At 40.5% G+C, this 22651-nt stretch overlaps 1 protein-coding gene across 3 annotated transcripts; it reads left to right on the top strand.

Moving 5' to 3' along the window:
• Positions 1-6763: 6763 nt before the first annotated feature.
• Positions 6764-22337, top strand: LOC128520996 (terminal nucleotidyltransferase 4A-like). 3 transcript variants are annotated; one of them, XM_053495494.1, is made up of 13 exons: positions 6764-7737; positions 9015-9138; positions 11049-11095; positions 11465-11585; positions 11686-11793; positions 12127-12255; positions 12436-12649; positions 13469-13595; positions 14166-14269; positions 14384-14532; positions 14783-14911; positions 15536-15682; positions 17882-19682. In XM_053495494.1, the coding sequence occupies exons 1-13, from the start codon at positions 7013-7015 to the stop codon at positions 18050-18052; spliced, it is 2295 nt and encodes a 764-aa protein (XP_053351469.1). In that variant the 5' UTR covers positions 6764-7012; the 3' UTR covers positions 18053-19682. The 3 variants fall into 3 exon arrangements, with proteins under 3 accessions (XP_053351469.1, XP_053351471.1, XP_053351470.1); XM_053495496.1 differs by lacking the exons at positions 15536-15682; positions 17882-19682 and adding an exon at positions 22135-22337; XM_053495495.1 differs by lacking the exons at positions 15536-15682; positions 17882-19682 and adding an exon at positions 21465-21935.
• Positions 22338-22651: the final 314 nt, after the last annotated feature.

Raw genomic sequence — 22651 nt, 5'->3', positions numbered from 1 at the left:
GTTCGACTAATTTCCTTTACTCGTATGGCGACACTGCTCTGTAAGCCTAGGAAAATGTATTGCGAAATTTCAGTTCTTAAGGCGAAAATTTGTGATGTAATCCGATCCGGTGTGTTCTCGCTTTTCCTTTGAGACATGCATAATAATGTTAGGAAAAAGTTTGACATCAGAAACGGAGCACTGCAGACAACAAATTTACAATTTGGATGCAGAGAAAGTGAGAGAGAACGAACAAGAGAGACATTTTTACTATGAGGCTTTTTTTTTTTTACTGTGAGCTAGCAAAACCACTGCACTTTTGTAACTTAAGTAAATTCAAAGGTGAGTACGTCTGTATTTTTTACTTAAGTACACATACAAATAGAGGACTTTACTTTTACTTGGATAATATCTGCCCTTGGGAATCCCTATTTTACATAAGTACAGGATGTGTCTATCCCAACTCTGGCTTTCAGTTTAGTTACTATTAATGCCAGATGGAAACAATGGCTTGGCATTGACTTTTGATTTATCCCTTCTTTGTTAATTAGGTATCAGAAAATACACAAATCATGTACTTGAGCAAAAGTAGAGATACCCTAGGTGAAAGATTACTCCAGTTGAAGTATAAGGCCCCTTATTTACATTTCTACTTGAGTAAAAGTACAAAAGTACTTACCTTTAAATTTGCTTAGGTATTAAAAATACTAAGCTTGTATTAACTCTCTGTGGCATTTGTCAAAGGGCAGCACGGTGGTGAAGTGGATAGCACTGTCGCCCTGCACCTCCAGGGTCAGGGTTTGTTTCCCGGCCAGGCTCGATTCCCGTCTCTGTGTGCATGGAGTTTGCATGTTCTTTCCGGGCTTGGTGGGTTTCCTCCGGGGACTCTGGTTTCCTCCCACAAATATAGGTAGATTAGGCAAATTGCCCGTAGTGTGTGTATGAGTGTGTGAGTGTATGTGTGTGTGTGTCCCCTGCAATGGATTGGCCCCCTCTCCAGGGTGTATCCCGCCTCGTTCTCCTGGGATAGGCTCCAGGTCCCCGTGACCCTGAATACAGGATAAAGCGGTATGGAAGATGAGTGAGTGAGTGAGCATTTGTCAAAGTAAAACTCTCTTTCTCTCTCTCCTATATTTGTGTTTCTTTGCAGTATTTCAAACACCTGCTACATGATTAGGCATTTTATTGAGAAGACAAATTTTGCAATTACACATAATGGTCAGCAGATGATGATACTCCTGCTTCAAATACTACACATCACTCTAGTTATTTAACTAGATGTAGGACGTAGTGTAGTAAAAGAAAAAAGTATTCTCTAATAAAACTACTCAAGTAAAGATAAAGTACATAAAATGTGTACTTAAAAACAAAGTACAAAAGTAAACATACTTATTTGCCTTCCACCTCTGATAGCTACTGTTGCTTAAATGGGATTGTTAATTTATTTTTACATAGATAACGTAAATGATTTATCACTCCATATTTGATATTCACATTTTATACTTGATTTATTGTTCCTTCGACATAGGCTAGTACTTCATTTTATTTAAAATTTCAAGTTAATTTTAAAATACAGAACCTCTGCATAAGAACACCCTTCCACAAGAATTTTTGCCTTAAGAAATGTGCCTGTACGCTCAACATTTTCATGAAAGAACCATGTCTAACTTAACACTGGCTTGCACATATGTCCGGGTGCTCCTTTAAACTTGTTTGAGTTTGTCAGTGGAAAGCCAAGCAAAGTGAGTTTACATTTTCTATGTGTTTTTAATTTTTTTTTATTTGCTTTACTAAAGACATGGGTCCCAATGTTGTTGGGACATTTGGATGTTAACAAGGACAGTAGCAAGAAGAAAGGGGAGCTACTTTCAGTTTCTTTTTATAGCAGCCAATGCCAAGAAGAATCATAAATTAAGATTATGTAAGGGTTAATGTTTATTTATATCATATTTTACTTAATTTATGTGTCTTTTCTAAAAGTTTTGATTGTTTTTATAAGCAAAAAGATGATTATAGTATAGGAACTTGCCTTTGGAATGGATGAAAGTCATATGTCAAGGTACCAGCTTATTATTGTTGACCTATAAAGCACTAAAGGTGCAGACTGTTTGTTGTTACCTCGTATAATAAAGACTTCGGGGGGGGTGGCTTTCTTTAACGAATCTCTACAAATGAAGGTCGACATATGACCTTACCCATTATGTGAAAGAGACTATGACAAATTATGTGTTTCTCTCTTTCTTTCTCACTTTTGCTGTTAAGCTGCACATGCAATTCCTAAGATATTAGCTTTCCTGACCATTCTGCTTTCGTAATCTGCCTCTTCCATCCATATGTCCTACAGTAATTTTAGTTGGAGTTCTTTTCATAGGGAGACACCTCACTGCTACTGTGGATGGCCCCATATGCGCTAAAATAAATAAAACTACAAGGATGGTTCCAATGTAATTGTTTATGACTGTAGTTTCCCATAGTTTTAGAACAAACATTGGCAAAAAGAGTTTTAAAGTCTTTTTGTAGTATTTGCTAGTCAACATATTTGCTAGTTGGTTGACCTCCAATAAATGGACTTTACAGTCATGTTTAGAGTTCATATCAACTCCTTTTGGCTTCATTTTTGTAACATAATAAAAAAGTACAGTATATGTTCTTTATCTGAGGTTGTATTTGCCTAAAAAAATAAGACCTGCTATGATCAAATGATTTTTATTATTATTTTATTAAGAGAAAAATAACAGAATTAAAAGGGGGGCCATTAAATTTTAAAAATTTAATGCAACCACGGGGGGGCGCAATCCAGTGTCTTCTTGTGCTAGTCCCAAGTCTGGATAAATGCAGAGGGTTGTGTCAGGAAGGGCATCCGACGTAAACATTTGCCAAATCAATGATGCGAATCAAGAATATAATTCCCATACCGGATCGGTCGTGGCCCGGGTTAACAACGACCGCCACTGGTGCTGTTGACCTACAGGGTGCTGGTGGAAATTGGGCTACTGTTGGTCGAAGAAGAAGAGGAGGAAGGCGTGTTCGTAAGCAGAGAGAGAAGAGGAAAGGCAAGAGTTTAGGAGTGATAGTGGGGACTTTGAATGTTGGGACCATGACAGGGAAGGGAAGAGAGTTAGTTGATATGATGTAGAGAAGAAAGGTGGATATACTGTGTGTACAGGAGACCAGGTGGAAAGGTAGCAATGCTAGAAGCTTAGGATCAGGGTTCAAATTGTTTTACCATGGTGTGGATAGAAAAAGAAATGGAGTAGGAGTTATACTAAAAGAGGAGTTTGTAAGGAATGTTCTAGAGGTGAAGAGAGTATCAGATAGGGTGATGAGTCTGAAGCTGGAAATTGAAGAGATAATGTTTAATGTTGTTAGTGGCTATGCCCCACAGGTAGGATGTGAGTTAAAAGAGAAGGAGAAATTCTGGAGTGAGTTAGATGAAGTGATGCAGAGCATCCCCAGAGCGGAGAGAGTGGTGATTGGTGCAGACTTCAATGGACATGTTGGGGAAGGGAACAGAGGTGATTAAAATGTGATGGGCAGGTTTGGTTTGCAGGACAGGAATGTAGAAGGACAGATGGTGGTGGACTTTGCAAAGAGGATGGAAATGGCAGTGGTAAATACTTTCTTCCAGAAGAGGCAGGAACATAGGGTGACATATAAGAGTGGAGGCAGAAGCACTCAGGTCGACTACATCTTGTGTCGACGTTGTAACCTGAAAGAGATCAGTGACTGCAAAGTGTTGGTAGGGGAGAGTGTAGCCAGACAACACAGAATGGTGGTGTGCAAAATAACCCTGGTGGTGAGGAAGGCGAAGAGGACAAAGGTAGAGCAGAGGACAAAGTGGTGGAAGCTGAGAAATGAAGAATGTTGTGAAGTCTTTAGGGAGGAGTTGAGACAGGCTATGGGTGGTCAGGAGGTGCTTTCAGTTGACTGGACAACTACAGCCAATGTGATCAGGGAGACAGGTAGGAGGGTACTTGGTGTATCATCAGGTAAGGGGAAAGTGGACAAGGAGACTTGGTGGTGGAATGAGGAAGTCCAGGAGTGTATACAGGGAAAGAGGCTAGCTAAGAAGAAGTGGGACACTGAGAGGACTGAAGAGAGTAGACAGGAGTACAGGGAGATGCAGAGTAAGGTGAAGATAGAGGTGGCAAAGGCCAAACAAAGAGCATATGAGGACTTGTATGCTAGGCTAGACAGTAAGGAGGGAGAGGGGGATCTGTACAGGTTGGCAAGGCAAAGAGATAGAGATGGGAAGGATGTGCAGCAGGTTAGAGTGATTAAAGATAGAGATGGAAATGTACTGACAGATGCCAGGAGGGTGATGGGAAGATGGAAGGAGTACTTTAAGGAGTTGATGAATGAGGAAAACGAAAGAGAACAAAGAGTAGAAGAGGTGACTGTTGTGGAACAGGAAGTAGCAAATATTGGTAGAAGTGAGGTGAGAAGGGCGTTGAAGAGGATGAAGAGTGGAAAGGCTGTTGGTCCTGATGACATACCTGTGAAGGTATGGAAGTGCTTAGGAGAGGTGGCAGTAGAGTTTTTGACAAGTTTGTTTAACAAGATCTTGGAGAGTGAGAGGATTCCAGAGGAATGGAGGAGAAGTGTATTGGTGCCAATTTTTAAGAACAAGGGAGATGTGCAAAGCTGTGGCAATTATAGAGGTATAAAGCTAATGAGACAGACAATGAAGCTGTGTGAAAGAGTAGTGGAAGCTAGGTTAAGGGCAGAGGTAAGCATTTGTGAGCAGCAATATGGTTTTATGCCTAGAAAGAGTACATCAGATGCAGTATTTGCTTTGAGGATGCTGGCGGAGAAGTACAGAGAAGGTAACAGGGAGTTGCATTGTGTCTTTTTAGATTTAGAGAAAGCGTATGACAGGGTGCCAAGAGAGGAGCTGTGGTATTGTATGAGGTAGTCTGGAGTGGCAGAGAAGTATGTTAGAGTGGTGCAGGACATGTATGAGAGCTGTAAGACAGTGGTAAGATGTGCTGTAGGTGTGACAGAAGAGTTTAAGGTGGAGGTGGGTCTGCATCAAGGATCAGCTCTAAGCCCCTTTTTGTTTGCTCTGGTGATGGACAGGATGACAGATGAGGTAAGACAGGAGTCCCCATGGACTATGATGTTTGCAGATGACATTGTGCTCTGTAGCGAGAGCAGGGAACAGGTGGAGGAAAATTTGGAGAGGTGGAGGTATGCTCTGGAAAGCAGAGGAATGAAGGTTAGCCGCAGCAAGACGGAATACATGTGTGTAAATGAGAGTGACCCAGGAGGATCGGTGAGGCTACAGGGAGCAGAGGTAAAGAAGGTGCAGGATTTTAAGTACTTGGGGTCAACGGTCCAGAGCAACGGGGAGTGTGGAAAGGAGGTGAAGAGGCGGGTACAGGCAGGTTGGAATGGGTGGAGAAAAGTGTCAGGTGTGTTGTGCGATAAAAGAGTATCAGCGAGAATGAAAGGAAAGGTGTACAGGACAGTGGTGAGACCAGCGATGCTCTACGGCTTAGAGACAGTGGCGCTGAAAAAAAGACAGGAGGCAGAGTTGGAGGTAGCAGAGCTAAAGATGTTGAGGTTCTCTTTGGGAGTGACAAGGATGGATAGGATTAAGAATGAGTTTATCAGAGGGACAACCCACGTTAGATGTTTTGGAGATAAAGTCAGAGAGGCCAGATTGAGGTGGTTTGGGCATGTTCAGAGGAGAGATTGTGAATATATCGGTAGAAGGATGCTGAGGTTGGAACTGCCAGGCAGGAGGTCTAGAGGAAGACCAAAGAGGAGATTTATGGATGCAGTGAGAGAGGACATGAAGTTAGTTGGTGTGAGAGAAGAGGATGCAGAGGATAGGGTTAGATGGAGGCAAATGATTCGCTGTGGCGACCCCTGAAAGGGAACAGCCGAAAGACAAAGAAGAAGAAGAAGAAGATTAAATTTTAAAAATTTATGTTTGTTTATTGAATTAAATTTCCTGTTATATAATTTTACTTGTGTCCATATAGCACAGAGTTCTATTAGGGATTTATTTCTCCAGTATTAACCAACTGAAGGATGTCCAAAGACATCCCAAATTGCCCATAGTGTGTGAATAAGCATGTGTGTGTGTGTGTGTGTGTGTGTGTATCCTGTGATAGATTGGGACCCCATCCAGGGTGTACTCTGCCTCATGCTTTAAGTCTCCTGGGATAGGCTCCAGGCCCCCAGTAAATTATGAAATTTAAGAAAAACATTAGAGCTTAAAGTGATACCAATTATTGGTTTATGGCTATAACCTTTTTTCCTATAACACTATTCATTTTTTCTTCATGGACCTGGGATATGTTTCCTTTTACCTCTAGTGGGCAAGATTCCCCCATTATTAATATAAAGTTTTAAAATGAAAAAATTATCAGCATATGGATGTTTTTTATGTTTTTCTCTATTAATCAGAATTTTTTATTATTAGATGTCTCCACAAGGATAAGATTTGTGTGTGTGTGTGTGTGTGTGTTTGTGAGGGGGCGTGTCTCAAAATCGGTTCAAAAAATCCAACGCATGCGCACGTCCGCCATGTGCGACACAATAATTGGTCAAAATGGGTTAAAAACAAAAATATAATTCCATTCTTTGGCCATTTAGATTATTCTGCATTATGTGATTTAAAAATGCTTTATATTATAAATAAATTATGTATATATGAAAGATAACACTACACATATATAAAAATCTAAGCTCACAGAGCGGTTGGTTTTCAAATCCCGTGCGCATGCGCACTTCGAGTTCGGCTGGATTTAAATCCCACACGAATGCGCTTTTGAGGCTTTCTGTACCCAGACTGCGCCACATTGTAATGCCGAAGGAGCGGAGCGGCTTCATGGTAACGTTCTCGTTGGGCAGCCGCGCAGTTTACCGACTTGCTGGGGAGTTTTATCCTGAATCGAATCGCGTAGGTTTCCGCTCTCAGATGCATCAGTTTGTCCGGACGAGACGTTTTTCTTAATAAATAAGGAGGCTCGTGGTTTTTCCCCCCTGTTAAGTTGTTTGGTGTTGGAGCGCTGAAGATTAAATGGACCCCAGGGTGGCTTGGATTCAGCCCGAGCAGAAAGGACCAGCCAACGTTTTGTGGATGCACATCTGGGAGACCTCGCACGGATCACGGACTACTCATACCTCCCCGAGCCCGCGGGTGAACCCGGCCATGGCGCCAGGTTTGATGAAAACCAGCTCGTCCAGCTGTATCAGCCCGCATCCCGGTCAGGTTTCGCCCAGTTTCTTTCTGCCTCCTCCGTTTGATCACTGCAATCTGACTGCACTGAATGGCACTTGCACAGAAGCAGGGAAGCCGAGTGCTTCTCCCAAAAATGGCTCCCTGTCTCCCTTGTCCTCCTCGCTGGACTCTGAAACGGACAGTCCCAAATCGGACTCGTGTGACAGCACAAGCGCCCACCATCCTCATCCCCATCCCAGACTCATCTTCAGCTTCAATGAGCAGCTGCACAACATCAATGACTATTTGCATCAGCACCAACAGCAGCATCTCCATCTCCATGCACATCTCCACCAACACCATCATCACCGCAATCCGTCTCAGCAATTCCCTCAAGAATCTGACCATCACAGTCATCATCACAACAACCACCATCACAGTCATCACCATCCAGCCAGGAAGAAGGCTGAAACCAAGGCCAGCAGCACTTACGGGGTCAGCAACCTGCTCTCCAACTCCAACTCCAACCTCTTCTGCACTGGGATGCCATGGAAGACGAGGAGATACAGTCCAGGGGTTAACGGGTAAATTCAACAGGGACGGGCGATATGTTTCTGGTTTCGTTTTTCTGGTTTCTTATTTAATAATAGGTGGAGTCGTCTTAAAAAGTAATCTGGATACGGCGCTTTTAACCTTTGATGTGGGGGAGAATAAAATGTGCACCTTTTCATCATATAATCTGAAACATTTTGCTTCTTAAGTTGCTTCACTTGCAGTTTTTTGGTAAATGAGTTTAAATTAGACTTCAGTCTCAATTTTGGTGATCCAGAATCATTTTCATTGTATTTTTACACTTGAACTTGAAGTCTCTAAGGTTTACAGGGTGCCAATGTTTAAAATCAAACACTAATTGTTTGCTTCAAAAGGACATGACCAACAATCGTAGTAACTGACATGCTTGTGTTTGAAAATCTCTTGTTTAAAAACCTTAAAAAAAAATTTATTTGACCTCCCCCACCCCCCCTTTTGGGTGTCAGCCATTTTGGAAAGGTAGAGAAAAATGGAGAAAAAAAATGTTCCTCTGTGTGAATATAGCTTTATTTCATCAGTTGTAGCTATTTAATGAATTAGTTAATCAACACTTCAACTCGTCAAATTTAACCATGCTTGATTTAATCAAAATGCAGCATTTTGGGCAAAGCTAAATCGTTTGTTTGCCAAGTTCAAATGTAGAATCTAAATCAAATCTCCAAGTGATGTTCTGCTTCTAACAAAACCTTTATTTATATATTTATCTTGTTTCTATAATTATTTACACCATTAAATTAAAAGAATTCTAAAAAATAAAGGTGGTTTAGGTGTGTTTTGTGAAGGCTTTTGTTGCTTGTTAGCTACATTAGCCTCATAGATTCAGTATCTGGTGGTTGTTTGCTCTACTAGCATTAAAATTTTCAGTATTTCACTTACCTACACTAATCTCACAGGTTCTGTATATTCAACTATCTTAGCCTGATAGCTTAAGTATCTGTCAGTCGTTAGCTATTCTAGTAGTCTCTCAACGCCATGCCTGTTAGCAGGGTTAGCCTTACTACTCCAGTTTGAAACTAAATAAGCACATGACAAAAATGTCTTCAGACAATTTTGTTTTTGCCAAACCAGCTCATTTCTTTAACTATGTATTTAGTAATACATTAAAGCAAGTAAGCTGTGCCTTACCACACACGTCCACACAAGCTTTTAAATACAATGAACGTATTTAAACATAAAATTTTTCTGTTAGGATTTTGTTTTCATGCTCCTTTTTAGGTTAATGCCACTAGCAAAAATGTGCTTTTTAACACAGTATTCTTGTTTTTTTCAGTCTTCATGAAGAGATCGTGGACTTCTATGCCTTTATGTCCCCTCGACCTGAGGAAGAAGCCATGAGGAGGGATGTAGTGAACCGCATCGAGAATGTGATCAAGAACTTGTGGCCGACGGCTAACGTGGGTAACATCGCTGAGATGGCTGGTTACAGATTCAGACCTTTTTTAAAAAAAAAAAAAAAAAAAAAAAGGAGGTTTTCACTTAGCTATCGTGTACCACACAATCTGTTACGAGTAAATTTAGATTAAATTAAAGACGTAGGAAGAAATGTTTTACTAAGACAGGCCGCAAATGGAGGTGGCACTGTGGCTTGGTGCTTAGCGCTGTCGCCTTGCACCTCCAGGGTCCGGGTTCGATTCCAGACCATTACACTATATGTTTTTAATGATTGAATGATTTAAAGCTCAGTGTGTGGCTTGACAAACAAAAAACATTCCTTTAAAACTGCTCAGGTACAGGGACTGGATTAAAAAATCGAGAGCCATTAACTTGCCAAAAACGAGAATAAATTCTCCCTCTTTGGATGCAAAACATGAAGAAATGTGTGGTGGTTTAAGACTTTCGTGCAGTAATTTGTAATTTTTTTTTATTGTTATTTTTGCTAAATCTCTTTGAATGTGGAGTGAGTTTTTTTGGATATGTGCCAATCAGACAGCAGAAACCTGTAAACGTTAACATCAGCATGTTTATCCTCGCAGTGCAGGGAATTGCCAACTGTTACTGTTGGACTTAAAATTCAGATTGACAGGAATGTTTTTGCTCTGTCATGTCATCTAGCGGACATTGCTTTTTTTCGGGTGTACATGAGGTACGCAAACATGTTTCTTCCATTGTCGCTGGTTTTACATGTGTAATGCTATGAAAGTAAACCAGCTGTAGGAAGCCTTATCTGATTAGGAATATTTGCTAATTATAAAATTACCTTTACTCTAAATGTTAAATCATATGGAATTTATAACGCCCACTTTTATGATCAACATCTGCTTATTTTATGATGCGTCAAGCTCAGGACTCTTTTATTAGCGTGATAATCATGAGTTTTACTTTTGTGAGCCATCACAGATTGGATTAAGGTTATATCCATGCACTTTAGCATTATCTGGTGTGATCATTGTTACAAATTCCACTTGTGTAAGATCACTGACGTTAGAGTCTATGCTTTCTCTAGAGTGGACCAAAGTACAAAAAGTTACTTTTTATTCTGTTTAAGCCACCTGAAACTAATCTGCCAAAGGTCATCAGTGCTTTATGGTAATGGTGAGATGAAAGGAGAGCTTAAAAAAAAAAACTGTATGACCTGGGTGGCTTTTTAAAATCCTAGCAAGATTAGTTATAATGAAAATGCTCATCAAACTTTTTGACTACTTTGTAGCTGATTAACAAGTCACAGATGCGACACATCACTGACCTAAACAGTCATGTTTCTAACTTGTTGACACTAGTTCTACACATGTAATGCTATGAAAGGAAATCTGACGTAGAAAGCCTTTTCTTATAGCCATAGCTGATAAAGCAGGATGATGTACAAGAAGGTTGCTTTGATATCTAACCCTAACCCTACCAGGTATTGCGATTTCTGTAGTTTATCCTTTTTTTTTTGTTTATTTGTTTTCCGGTTATGTTACAATTGTAAGCAAATTTGGCAAACCGTTTGCTCCAACCACATGAAATTCTGTGTCGCTGGCCAATGTGTGAATAGTTTAGAGTGCACCCCTGTAGGATTATAGAGGCGCTGCAGCCTTTTATCATGTAAAATGCAAACGTGTATGAATAAAAATATACCATTAGTCAATATCATGTTATCAGCCCTAGCAATGTCACAATGAACACAAAAAAACTGAGATATACTGTTGTAAAATAATATAAATGCATATTAAACTAGTCAGATTAACTAATGTCATTATTATAAACAAGTGTGTAACTCGATGGTTTATTCCAGAGTGCTGGAGCTGCTTGTCAGATGCTGTTATTGAAAAATAATTAACCCTCTGTTTGGTATATTCAGCAACATTAAACTTTTTTTTTTCAGGTGCAAATATTTGGCAGCTTTAGTACCGGACTTTATCTTCCAACAAGGTAAGGAGCATTTTCCTCAAAGTTTAATCTGTGACACGGTCAGAGAATGAACAGAAACTCTGGGGTAAGGAAGAAAAGAGAAGGGGGGGAACAGAAACGAAAAGGAAGATGATTAGGTGACTGAATAAATGGGTGAATTATGTGGTCTATTAATCAAAGAGAAAAGGAAGCAAGAAAGCAGTGGAGCAAGAAAGAAAGAAAGGAAAAGAATGGAAGATGGAGAAAGGAGTTTCGGGAGTGAGTAAAAGAGTAACGGGAATGACATTTGTGAAAGGAAGTCGATATGTAGATTTATCGCCTCAAATGTCTATAGGAAAATCTGTTTAGTGAAACTAAAGGTCATTGAGGCTATGCGTGTGTGTGTGACAGTGACATTGACCTCGTGGTGTTTGGGAAGTGGGAACGTCCTCCTCTGCAGCAGCTCGATCAGGCTCTGAGGCAGCAAAACCTCGCCAAACCCTTCTCTATTAAAATCCTGGACAAAGCCACAGTATGTCACTTTATAGCTTTTTGACCTTTTTTTTTTTTTAAATTATTATAATTTTTTTACCATGGACGCTGTTTGTTCATCTGGCCTTCTGTATCCTCAGGTTCCTATCATCAAGCTAACTGACAGGGAGACGGAGGTGAAGGTGGACATCAGTTTTAACGTGGAGACCGCGGTCAAAGCGGCACGCTTCATCAAGGACCACTTAAAGGTGAAGCGTAGTTTTGAGGATTTACAGATTTAATTCTGGAAAAGCCTTGAATTAGGCTGTAGCCTATGATTATAGTGTTATAATTGAGAAACCTTTCGTCTCAGCTCTTGGACATCGTTTGGTGTTAAAACTCAAAGTGAACTGCATGCAGCGGGTTTTTTTTTTTTTTTTTTTTTTTTTTTTGGGGGGAAACATCAAACACAACAATGATGGCAAAAATCAACCTGTATTTCATTTTGTTACCCTTGTATGTTTGTTGTTGCAATGAATGATTGCTTGTTATTTCTGCGCTGATTCTGTGTTTGTGTTTCTTTCCTGGTCTCACCCCTGCAGAAGTACACCGTGCTCCCGTACCTGATCTTCGTTCTGAAGCAGTTTCTGCTGCAGTGGCATTTAAACGAGGTGTTTACGGGAGGCATCAGCTCCTACTGCCTCATTTTAATGGCCATCAGCTTCCTGCAGGTAAAAGAACCACTTGAACGTTACACAACCAGCACAAACCACATGCTGTCCTGAAACTTTTCATCAGTGCCTTGACAAGTGGGAAGAAAAACCAAAAATATTTGCGGGTAGACGTGGGAAGTCGCATGCTATGCCCTGTTTAATATATTGTGTGGTAACGGCTGTGGGATTGTGCTTTAGCTTCACCCCCGGATCGACTGCAGGGCGACCAACATAAACCTTGGCATCCTGCTGATCGAGTTCTTCGAGCTCTACGGCCGCCACTTCAACTACCTGAAAACGGGGATCCGCGTGAAGAACGGGGGGGCTTACCTTTCCAAAGAGGAGATGATAAAAGCCATGAGTAGTGGTCACAGACCCTCCATGCTGTGTATTGAAGATCCCAACTTACCAGGTATGAAGGAAATGAATAAAATCAATTAAATTAATAAACTTACTGCAGTGTCGTACTTCAAAATACAAAGGGTGTCAAGAGACGAGTCAAACTGGGACTTGTTATAAAATTTCTTGTAAATGAAGGCATGAAAGTGATTGACGTTTACAGAAGACTTCAGGGACAGTGCGATGATGAGACTCTTAGTCACAGTGAAAAGTTTAAACGGTGCGAACGTTTTAAAGGAGGCCGTACGTCCTTGAGTGATGAGCTGAGATGGATCAGAGCTCACTACAGTCATTCCTGTGAACATCCGGTGAGTGGAACGCTTGAAAATCGACAGACGAATTGTCACCAACCTGCGGGAGACGCACATGTCTGTGGGAACTGTTCACACGATCATTGACCAACACCACTTGCACATTACAGGAACTCGGCAGGGAGGTATTGCCACATCTCTTGTATTTCATCTCAGTCATGACCATTTCCACATGTTTGGGCCCGTAATGTAGTTCCTGGGCGGGGCAGCATTTCCAGATGCGAAGCAGTCTCAGAAAACTTCCTACCTTGATGGTATCCAAACACTAGTGAAACACTGGGATAAGTGCAGCTCGGATTAGTGTAGCAGGGGATTATATAGAGAAATAAAATGAGTTTTTAACTTTCGTATCTGTGTTAATCTGTGTTTTGTTGTTTTGCACAATCGGGTCCCGGTTTGAACACCCCTTGTCGTTAACTCCTAAATAACAAGTATATGCAATTAAAGTGTGTAAAATAACTTAAGTACATGTTTAAATAAAAAAAAAAAAGAGTAACTTTTTTTAAATTTATTTTTTTAAGGCAACGACGTGGGCCGCAGTTCTTACGGAGCCCTGCAGGTGAAGCGGGTGTTTGATTACGCCTACATCGTCCTGAGTCACGCCGTGTCTCCTCTCGCCCGTTCGTATCCCAACAAGGATAACGACAGGTCAGTTGGTCATTGGCTGACCTGAGCAAAATTTTTACATCTCACGTGAAGAGCCATGGGCTACAGCGATAAGAGAAGTTTATAATGGTTTCTTACTGTAGCAAATTTTGTCTTAGTATCTTCTTATCGCCACTTTTTGCTATAATTGGGTGTGTGTGTTGATTAGTGAAAATATAATTGTATTATTTACCATACCCTAATGAGTTCATCAGAGGTGGAACCTCATGTTAAATGTTTTGAAGATAAAGTCAGAGGACTTTATCTCCAAAGCATCTAACATCTAACAGGCCAGATTGAGGTGTTTTGGACATGTTCAGAGGAGAGATGGTGAATATATCAGTAGAAGGATGCTGAGGATGGAACTCCCAGGCAGGAGGTCTAGAGGAACACCAAAGAGGAGATTTATGGATACAGTGAAAGACAAAGAGAACCCTAGGGTGGCTTAAAAAGTGATTTTTAAAGGAAAAAAAATACAAGTTGATTTGCTAAAGAGAATGCATTTACAGAAATGTCCTGTAACCGTCTACAATGAATACAGTATGTAAATGACGCATGGTCTGTGTCCCTCAGCACACTCAGCCGGATCCTGAAACTGACCCAGGAAGTGATTAACTACAGGGAGTGGATCATCCAGAAGTGGGGGGACAGACACAATGCCAGAATCAACCGTTGCAGTGAGTTCAAGTCTTCATGGCATGCTGAATTTTTTTATTTTTTTGTGCCTACACAGAATGCTATAACTTTAATGCTATAACCTGCACCATGTCTGTGTATGTGTGTTTTATCAGTTGTCCAGTTCGGAGGCGACTCCGAGGATCAGCAGAGAGACTCTGCATCTCCCCAAAGTGCCGATTCTCATATGTCTCTGTCCAGTCCTCAGCAGCACTCGTCATCATCTTCAGCCTCTTCTGTTTCATCGCTCTCAGGAAGTGACATTGTAGGTTGGCATGATTGCCTGAGTTATATTTCAGAAAGGTGCTTTAGGTAGAGATGACGCCCTGCTGTCAGCTGGTTGTTTAAGTTGTTAAGCACTTTTAGTGTAATTAAACGTTTAAAAAAAAAAAATTAACTTGCTGCTGTTATAAACATTTAGTGTCCTTTTTTTTATCCACGTGCCTGTGAAACACAATGTTGTTTCATCCCTTTATACAGACTTTTTTTTATTTTTTATATATTTTTTACCCCAGGACTCAGACTCCATACCATCTGGACCTCAAGTCCCCCAGCAAACCTTTGCAGCATACACTGTGCCCAGCACTCAGCAGAGGCCACAGAGCGGGACAAATCCGTCAGAAACTACTTCCTCTAATGCACAGGTATAACTGTCTTCAGAGTCCTGTAGTAACTAGTCAGGACAGCAGAGTGCACCATTCTACTGTACATGTTGCAGGCGTCTGGTACAGAAATTGCATGTTTGTGATATTCTTCGGAGCTGAAGGGTAATGGTGGCTAATGATTAAAAAAAAAAAATATATATATATATATATATATATGCTCCAAAGTTAAGTGTTTAAGTGACACAGTCAGAAAACAGTCTTCTGCAATGTTGCCGGTTCAGCACTATTATTTCAGGTTGTATTAAAGGGTTCTTGACCCATTTCCAGTATTTTATTCATTTACTCATTTATTTATTTATTTTTTTGTTTTATTCATTTCCTTAGATTTTTTGTTTTCCTCATTTGCCTGATGTAGCCCAGTAATTTGACGCTTTGACCAGGCAGTGTAATTGTGTTGTACTGTATTTAATAGATCAGATTTATGGATTACTGTTTCGTGACCTAACGAGTTAGTCTCAACCTCAGATGACCCGCCTTTAGTCTATGGATTGGCCAAGTTCTGTTCACTTTTCTGGCTATAAACTTAATCTTTGTTTTATTGATATTTTATTAAATTGATATCGAGTCTGCAAGACCCTTATCCTGTACGTTTTGGTGTTTCAGGTGCGGAAGCCCAACCTTGTATCTCTTCCCCCACCTGTACCTGGCAGACCTCTGTGTTTGGACGGGTGTGTGCCACTGAGCAACGGATACCGGCTGTCCTCGCCCATCTACCTCGGCCCGCTCCCCGGCCTCCAACACCAGCCTAAGGTAAACATCCACTTGGGCTTTTCACATCTGTCATGGATCCTGGCAGATAACAGAAATGACCACGTTGTCCCCATGAAACTTACTGATTACAGGAGATATTTTGGTTTTGCTGAGTGACTTAAACACAAGTACAAAGTTGCACTCAACTAATGTTAATTTATTTAGCCAAAAGAAACCAGTTCCCCCCCCCTAAGTTTGACTTATTATCTAGGATTAGGATGAAATACTGGCTTTATTCGCTATACATTAATCGTAAATTTGGATGTCCAGTGTGCAGGGCTAGCTTTAGAACAAATGCATATTACTAGAAAAAATATTTGAGTTATATGATTTATTTATTTATTTATTTATTTTTTTGTGCGTGTGATCTTGACTTTACTTGATTTTTAATCCCCCCCTCACAATTGGCTTAAAATCTCTAATTGTTTGCAGCATAAATCTACATAATGATCAGCCATGTCTTTTAAACCACCTACCCAATAGAGTAGTCCTCCCTTCATTAGAGCAAGGACTCTACAAGAACTTGTGTGCTGTGGAATCTAACTCCAAGTCCATGCACTTCCATCCGTGGATCTGACTTGTTTGGCCAGCACATCCCACTTATGCTCGATCTCCGTGAGGTTTAGGGAAATTGGAGGCTGTCATGTTCCTGAACCATTTTTTGCCGCGTGTCTGGTCACATTATCCTCCTGAAACAGACCACTGCAACTGGGGAACATCTTTCCCAGAAAGTGGTTTACTTTATCAGCAACAAGTTTATGTAGGTAGTATTTGTGAAAGTAACATCCACATGAGCTTTGAGCACCCATGACCCGGTTGCTAGTTCAATGCCTTTATTTTATACTATATAAGATAAGATAAACCTTTATTAGTCCCACAAGTGGGAAATTAGTTTTGCCACGGCAGCAAAAAATAAGACAAAATAAAAAAAAGTAGAAAAAAAAAAATAGAATACGACCAGTATAAAATGTATACTATACAATCTGGCTATAGAATATGGACATGTGTGTAGAAAAAAATTTTTTTTTACATAATTATATATATTAGACTATAAGTAAACATATACAAGTATATAAGAAACTATCCTCTGTACACCAAGGATGGCACACAAGACCTGCCGTTTGAGACTCCTTAACGAAGTTAAAATTTGGCCTTTGTCAGAGACTCGTACTTGCCCATTTATTTATTTATTTATTTATTTTTTTTTTTCCTGCTTCCATTGGTTCAACTTTGGGAACATACTGTTCACTTGCTGGCTAATGTGGTGGGATACCAGGTGTGGTCATGTGAGGAAGGGTATTGAATTACAGTTCATTGGTTTTTAAGACTATGGTTTATCAATGTATATTTATAATTGACATTTTTTTTTGTATTAACATTTTTAAATGTTGAAGTAAATAATAATAATAAAAAAAAAACATTTAACATTTTTATGTCAAGGCAAGTGAGCAGATAAAGACGTCAGATTTTGGTGGTTTGGCCCAGACCTCGGAGGTATAAAATAAAACTTCGTTAATAAAAAGTATAAAGAAGGCACACTCACTCCCTCCCTCATTGTCATTACCGCTTTATCCTGTATTCAGGGTCGCGGGGGAGCCTATCCCAGGAGACTTGGGGCACAAAATGGGGTACACTCTGGACAGGGCGCCAATCCATCGCAGGGCACGCAGCCCCACACACACATTTACACACTACAGGCAATTTGGGAACATCAGTTAACCCAACCTACATGTCTTTGGACTGTGGAGAAAACCGGAGTACCCGGGGGAAACCCACCAGGTACGGGGAGAACATGCAAACTCCATGCACACAGAGACAGGAATCGATCCCGGACCCTGGAGGTGCAAGGCGACCGTGCTAACCACTACACCACCGTGCCGCCTAATATAGGGAACATTTAGATTAAATTGGAGGAAGCCGTATGCAGATAGAATTCTAAAGAGTAGTCATTTAGTTACTACAGTAGCTCAATAGTCCATTCTCTTTTAAGAGTTTTATTTACCCAGTGACTGTAATACTCTGAATAGAGTTAGGAGTTGGAAAAGATAAATTCCAGTAGGGCTCATGTCTAAATTTTTGATTGTCCTGTTGGATTGATCACAAAGACGTGAAAATGATCCAGCATTGTGGGTGTGAAAGAAAATCAAAGTTGCCTTGTGATGAGTCTTAATTCTGCTTTATTGTAAATATTTTTTTTAGTTTCATAACGTTCAGAGGTTCGGCCCGAAGGTTCCCGGTGGCTTCGATCCTGGTTTGATGCCAGCACCTCGCACCAGTCTTCCACAGCACAACCGAAACACGTGGCACAGAGGAGGGGGGAAACGGCGCCCTCTAGCCTCAGTAGATAGAACAGCCACAGGTCAAAGGTAGCCATTCCTGTCTCCACGCGGTCCAAGCTGCGTATCCACGTCACCGGTGACTGCCATTTGTTTTTTTTCTTTGTTTTTTTTTTAAAGTACTTTCCTTTATTCACTTATTTTTACTATTGTTTTTAAATTTTCCCTTTTTTCCCCCTGTTTGTGCCAAACACTAAATGTTCTCATTGCAGCCAAGCTGTATTGGAGTTTAGTAAAACTCGTGCAATATGAGTGTTTTTATAATTTGCCTTTTTCTTTTTTTAGGTTATTTTTAATTTATGTTTTACTACTCTTCAGTGTTTACATTTTTGTGTTTTTGTGTTGTCATGAGCATAAGCCGATGAAGGCCAAGTGTGATGTTGCATCTGTACTCCACTACTATATCATCATGTCTAAATCCCGAGTCGTTGTGAATTTTCCTTTTGCACTCAATGGCTTCCCAGATTGCTGGAGTTCAGCTTCAGTACCAGCAGGTGGAGCCACTCACTCTGTGCCAAATTCCTGGGCCTAAGTGTTACTTATGTCACAGTTGCCTGTACCTTTTTTTTTTTTTTTTCTCCTTCTCTTTTTTCCCCTCCAGCCAAACTGTCAAATCTTGTTTTTCATTTTGTTTATTTGCCTGAATTTCTCTTTAATCCTTCTCTTCATTCTTTCTTCATTTTCTTTCCTTTGCCTTTACAACACAAGGAAATAAGAATGAAGTAATGGCCGTGGTTCCTTTTATATGTAGAATTACACACAATGTAAAGGTGGCCTCCCTCACACCTTAACCTGATGACTTTTTGTTATGTATGCTCATCTCCTGCACCGGTAGTTGGTGTCGTTGATTTATCAGCCTTAACTTCTTTATTATCCATTCCACTCCACTCGGTGAAGATGCATTTCGTTTACATTAGCCTGGCCAAAAAGTGGTTCCTAATCCAGTATCCATACCAGATTTCCACAGTTCAATGTCCACACCAGTAGGTGGCACCAAAGATCTGTGCTGTACAATTTTCTTGTTTATTTGGAAGCGAGATGTGCCAAATTTACAGTGCGAGTCTACCAGACCAGTACCCCAGGGTGAAGGTTTCCCAGGTACCAGTGCCCCAAGAAGCACTAGGCCCAATAAAAACATGCAACGTTTCCATCTATGTTCTATGCAAATGTCTTGGCGCTGATTGGCTGTTAGTCACTGTTGTCTTTATTGTAGTGTCCTCACTGTAATTGTACTTGGGATCACAAATGTGATTTGGTTAAATCATGTGATCGCATTTTAAACCTTTTTCTTTTTTTTTCTTTAAACAATGGAACATAACTTCCTGCCCTATCTCAGAAAGAAAGTGCTCATCCATTTATGATGTTACAGTTCTTATAGCATTTTGTCCCAAAGATGGAGCGCACCAGACATGCATTCAGACCAACACACATACACACGCATTCAGAGCTGCACACATCTATATATCACACACACACACACACACACACACACACACACACACACACACACACACACACACACCATTGCTGATTTATGAATGTATTCTCTTTTTCTTTCTTTTTTTTTTTTTTTTTTTTTAAATTGCCTTTTTTGCCCCTGGGAATTTTTTATGTAAAGATTTTTCTACAGATTATTTTTAAAATAAATATCTTAAATGACCAAATGACTTGTCTGTGATTAATTTCTATTGTACACTGTACGTTATGCAATGCATGGTTTGTTATACAGAGTTGTGTGATATCAGATGTGGATAAATTAATTACCCCATGGACACTTTTCGGTCCTTTTAGCCCATCTGTACAGGGTTTCTGATCTCTGCTTATGTGGATTCCTTCCATGTTTTGCTGTTTTTACTTGCCTGTTAAAACATAGATTGGGGGACTGCTTATGTTAAATTGTCCCTGTGTGCGCACATGGCTCCTTTTCACCTCACAGGCTGCCTTATGTTCTCCTGGGAATTTAGATATTTGACCCAGTGCTGGCCCACATGAAGGTTGTATACTTCCTGGCTAATAAATAGTTGCACACTTTATATTGGCTCGCCTTTAATTTGGATTATGGTGGGCATTAACCATGGCATAGTTTCGACATTTTACAGTCACATAATTTATTTGCATTCAGAGTTGCAAAAATTTGTGGTGAGATCTTTTATTGATGGTCAAACCCCTCTCCAGCACATCCCAATCATTTTCAATGTGTGTGAAAATGATTCCTCATACTCAGAGCCTCTTTTTTAATTTGTTCTATATACATTTTTTTTCTCTCTCTCTCCTATAATATAGATTTTTCACTGTAGTTGTAGACGGGCTTGACATTTTTTGTATAAACCTTTTGTATAAAACCTTGTTGCTTAAGAATCATAAGAGTTCCACTTACTATAAATATGTCTGTGACCTTCATCATTTACTCTTCGTGTTAAACCATCCTTGTGTTTTTGGAGATAAAAATTAAGTACCTTTTTTGAAAGGCCTCAAATACAATGCAACTGTTACCAGGCTACAGCAGGTACTGAAGGACAGTTTATCCCATAGCCTCTAAATTGTTCCTATTAAAAAGATGCTCACTTTTTGCAAGTTGCAACAATGCTTTAAATATAATTTATACTATTCTTATAATCTCAAACTTGAAAATTTGGCAAGATAATTTTAATATGTGATAAATATTTTTATTTGATTTTTAACACCGCCATGACCAGGGTGCTGTCTTCTTCTTGATTTAATAATCTTTTTATGAATACCAGTTTTAGCCAGATAATCAGCATCTCATAAAGTCATTACAGTCATGACACGCTTCTAAGGTTGCATTTATTTCACCTGAAAGCCCCCTCAGCCACCTGCGCTCTGTGTAACGCTTCCTCAGAGATGCCATACATCTCATTCTCTGCACGTAATGGCCTGTCGGCTTCGATTTCACAAGGTATTATGCTCCAGCTCCAGGATTTTCAGTTTGAGGCCTCCAGACAGCTCTCAATTTTCATCCTCATTTTGGGACCCTTGCTTCATCAAGCCCCATCATAGATCGCAGTCATGCATGCAAGCGAATTTGCAAGCCATGCAAGGTCCCTATAGATTCTAGAGTTCTAAACAAATAAACAAACCTAAGTGTTTTATGGCTCTGTCTACACTTTACAGTTACAATAGAAGGGGAAGGTAATAAATCACAATAGATTACTATTATGGGTTACTCTGCCCACCACTCTGTGTAGTAGTCTAGAGGCTTTCCTGAACTGCTTCTCCTTTCCCCTACATCTTTTTGGCCGTTTTGGCCTCGCTGTCCAGTCCAAAAAGTGAAAAAGGGATTGAAAAATATTTGAATAGTATATTAGATTTAATTATATATTATTCTTTAACATATAAAAACATTATCTATGTTTGACCCTTTAACATTTTTGCTTACACATAAAATAAGTCTTCTTCTTCTTTGTCTTTCGGCTGTTCCCTTTCAGGGGTCGCCACAGCGAATCATCTGCCTCCATCTTACCCTATCCTCTGCATCCTCTTCTCTCACGCCAACTAACTTCATGTCCTCTCTCACTGCATCCATAAATCTCCTCTTTGGTCTTCCTCTAGACCTCCTGCCTGGCAGTTCCAACCTCAGCATCCTTCTACCGATATATTCACAATCTCTCCTCTGAACATGTCCAAACCACCTCAATCTGGCCTCTCTGACTTTATCTCCAAAACATCTAACGTGGGTTGTCCCTCTGATAAACTCATTCTTAATCCTATCCATCCTTGTCACTCCCAAAGAGAACCTCAACATCTTCAGCTCTGCTACCTCCAACTCTGCCTCCTGTCTTTTCTTCAGCGCCACTGTCTCTAAGCCGTAGAGCATCGCTGGTCTCACCACTGTCCTGTACACCTTTCCTTTCATTCTCGCTGATACTCTTTTAACACACCTGACACTTTTCTCCACCCATTCCAACCTGCCTGTACCCGCCTCTTCACCTCCTTTCCACACTCTCCGTTGCTCTGGACCGTTGACCCCAAGTACTTAAAATCCTGCACCTTCTTTACCTCTGCTCCCTGTAGCCTTACCGATCCTCCTGAGTCCCTCTCATTTACACACATGTATTCCGTCTTGCTGCGGCTAACCTTCATTCCTCTGCTTTCCAGAGCATACCTCCACCTCTCCAAATTTTCCTCCACCTGTTCCCTGCTCTCGCTACAGAGCACAATGTCATCTGCAAACATCATAGTCCATGGGGACTCCTGTCTTACCTCATCTGTCATCCTGTCCATCACCAGAGCAAACAAAAAGGGGCTTAGAGCTGATCCTTGATGCAGACCCACCTCCACCTTAAACTCTTCTGTCACACCTACAGCACATCTTACCACTGTCTTACAGCTCTCATACATGTCCTGCACCACTCTAACATACTTCTCTGCCACTCCAGACTTCCTCATACAATACCACAGCTCCTCTCTTGGCACCCTGTCATACGCTTTCTCTAAATCTAAAAAGACACAATGCAACTCCCTGTTACCTTCTCTGTACTTCTCCGCCAGCATCCTCAAAGCAAATACTGCATCTGATGTACTCTTTCTAGGCATAAAACCATATTGCTGCTCACAAATGCTCACCTCTGCCCTTAACCTAGCTTCCACATAAAATAAGTCAAAATTGTAAAAG

Source organism: Clarias gariepinus, chromosome 4 (assembly GCF_024256425.1).
Source record: "Clarias gariepinus isolate MV-2021 ecotype Netherlands chromosome 4, CGAR_prim_01v2, whole genome shotgun sequence".
Lineage (NCBI taxonomy): Eukaryota > Metazoa > Chordata > Actinopteri > Siluriformes > Clariidae > Clarias > Clarias gariepinus.
The sequence above is the reverse complement of the archived record's forward strand: the minus strand, read 5'-3'. Positions and strand labels throughout refer to the sequence as shown.

Bases quoted from the DNA above. Each gene is read 5' to 3' on its own strand.
- LOC128520996 (XM_053495494.1), top strand. From the start codon at position 7,013: ATGGACCCCAGGGTGGCTTGGATTCAGCCCGAGCAGAAAGGACCAGCC. The intron at 11,586-11,685 runs GTATGTCACTTT...CTGTATCCTCAG, and splicing joins AAATCCTGGACAAAGCCACA to GTTCCTATCATCAAGCTAAC. The intron at 15,683-17,881 runs GTAAACATCCAC...TATTTTTTTTAG, and splicing joins GCCTCCAACACCAGCCTAAG to TTTCATAACGTTCAGAGGTT.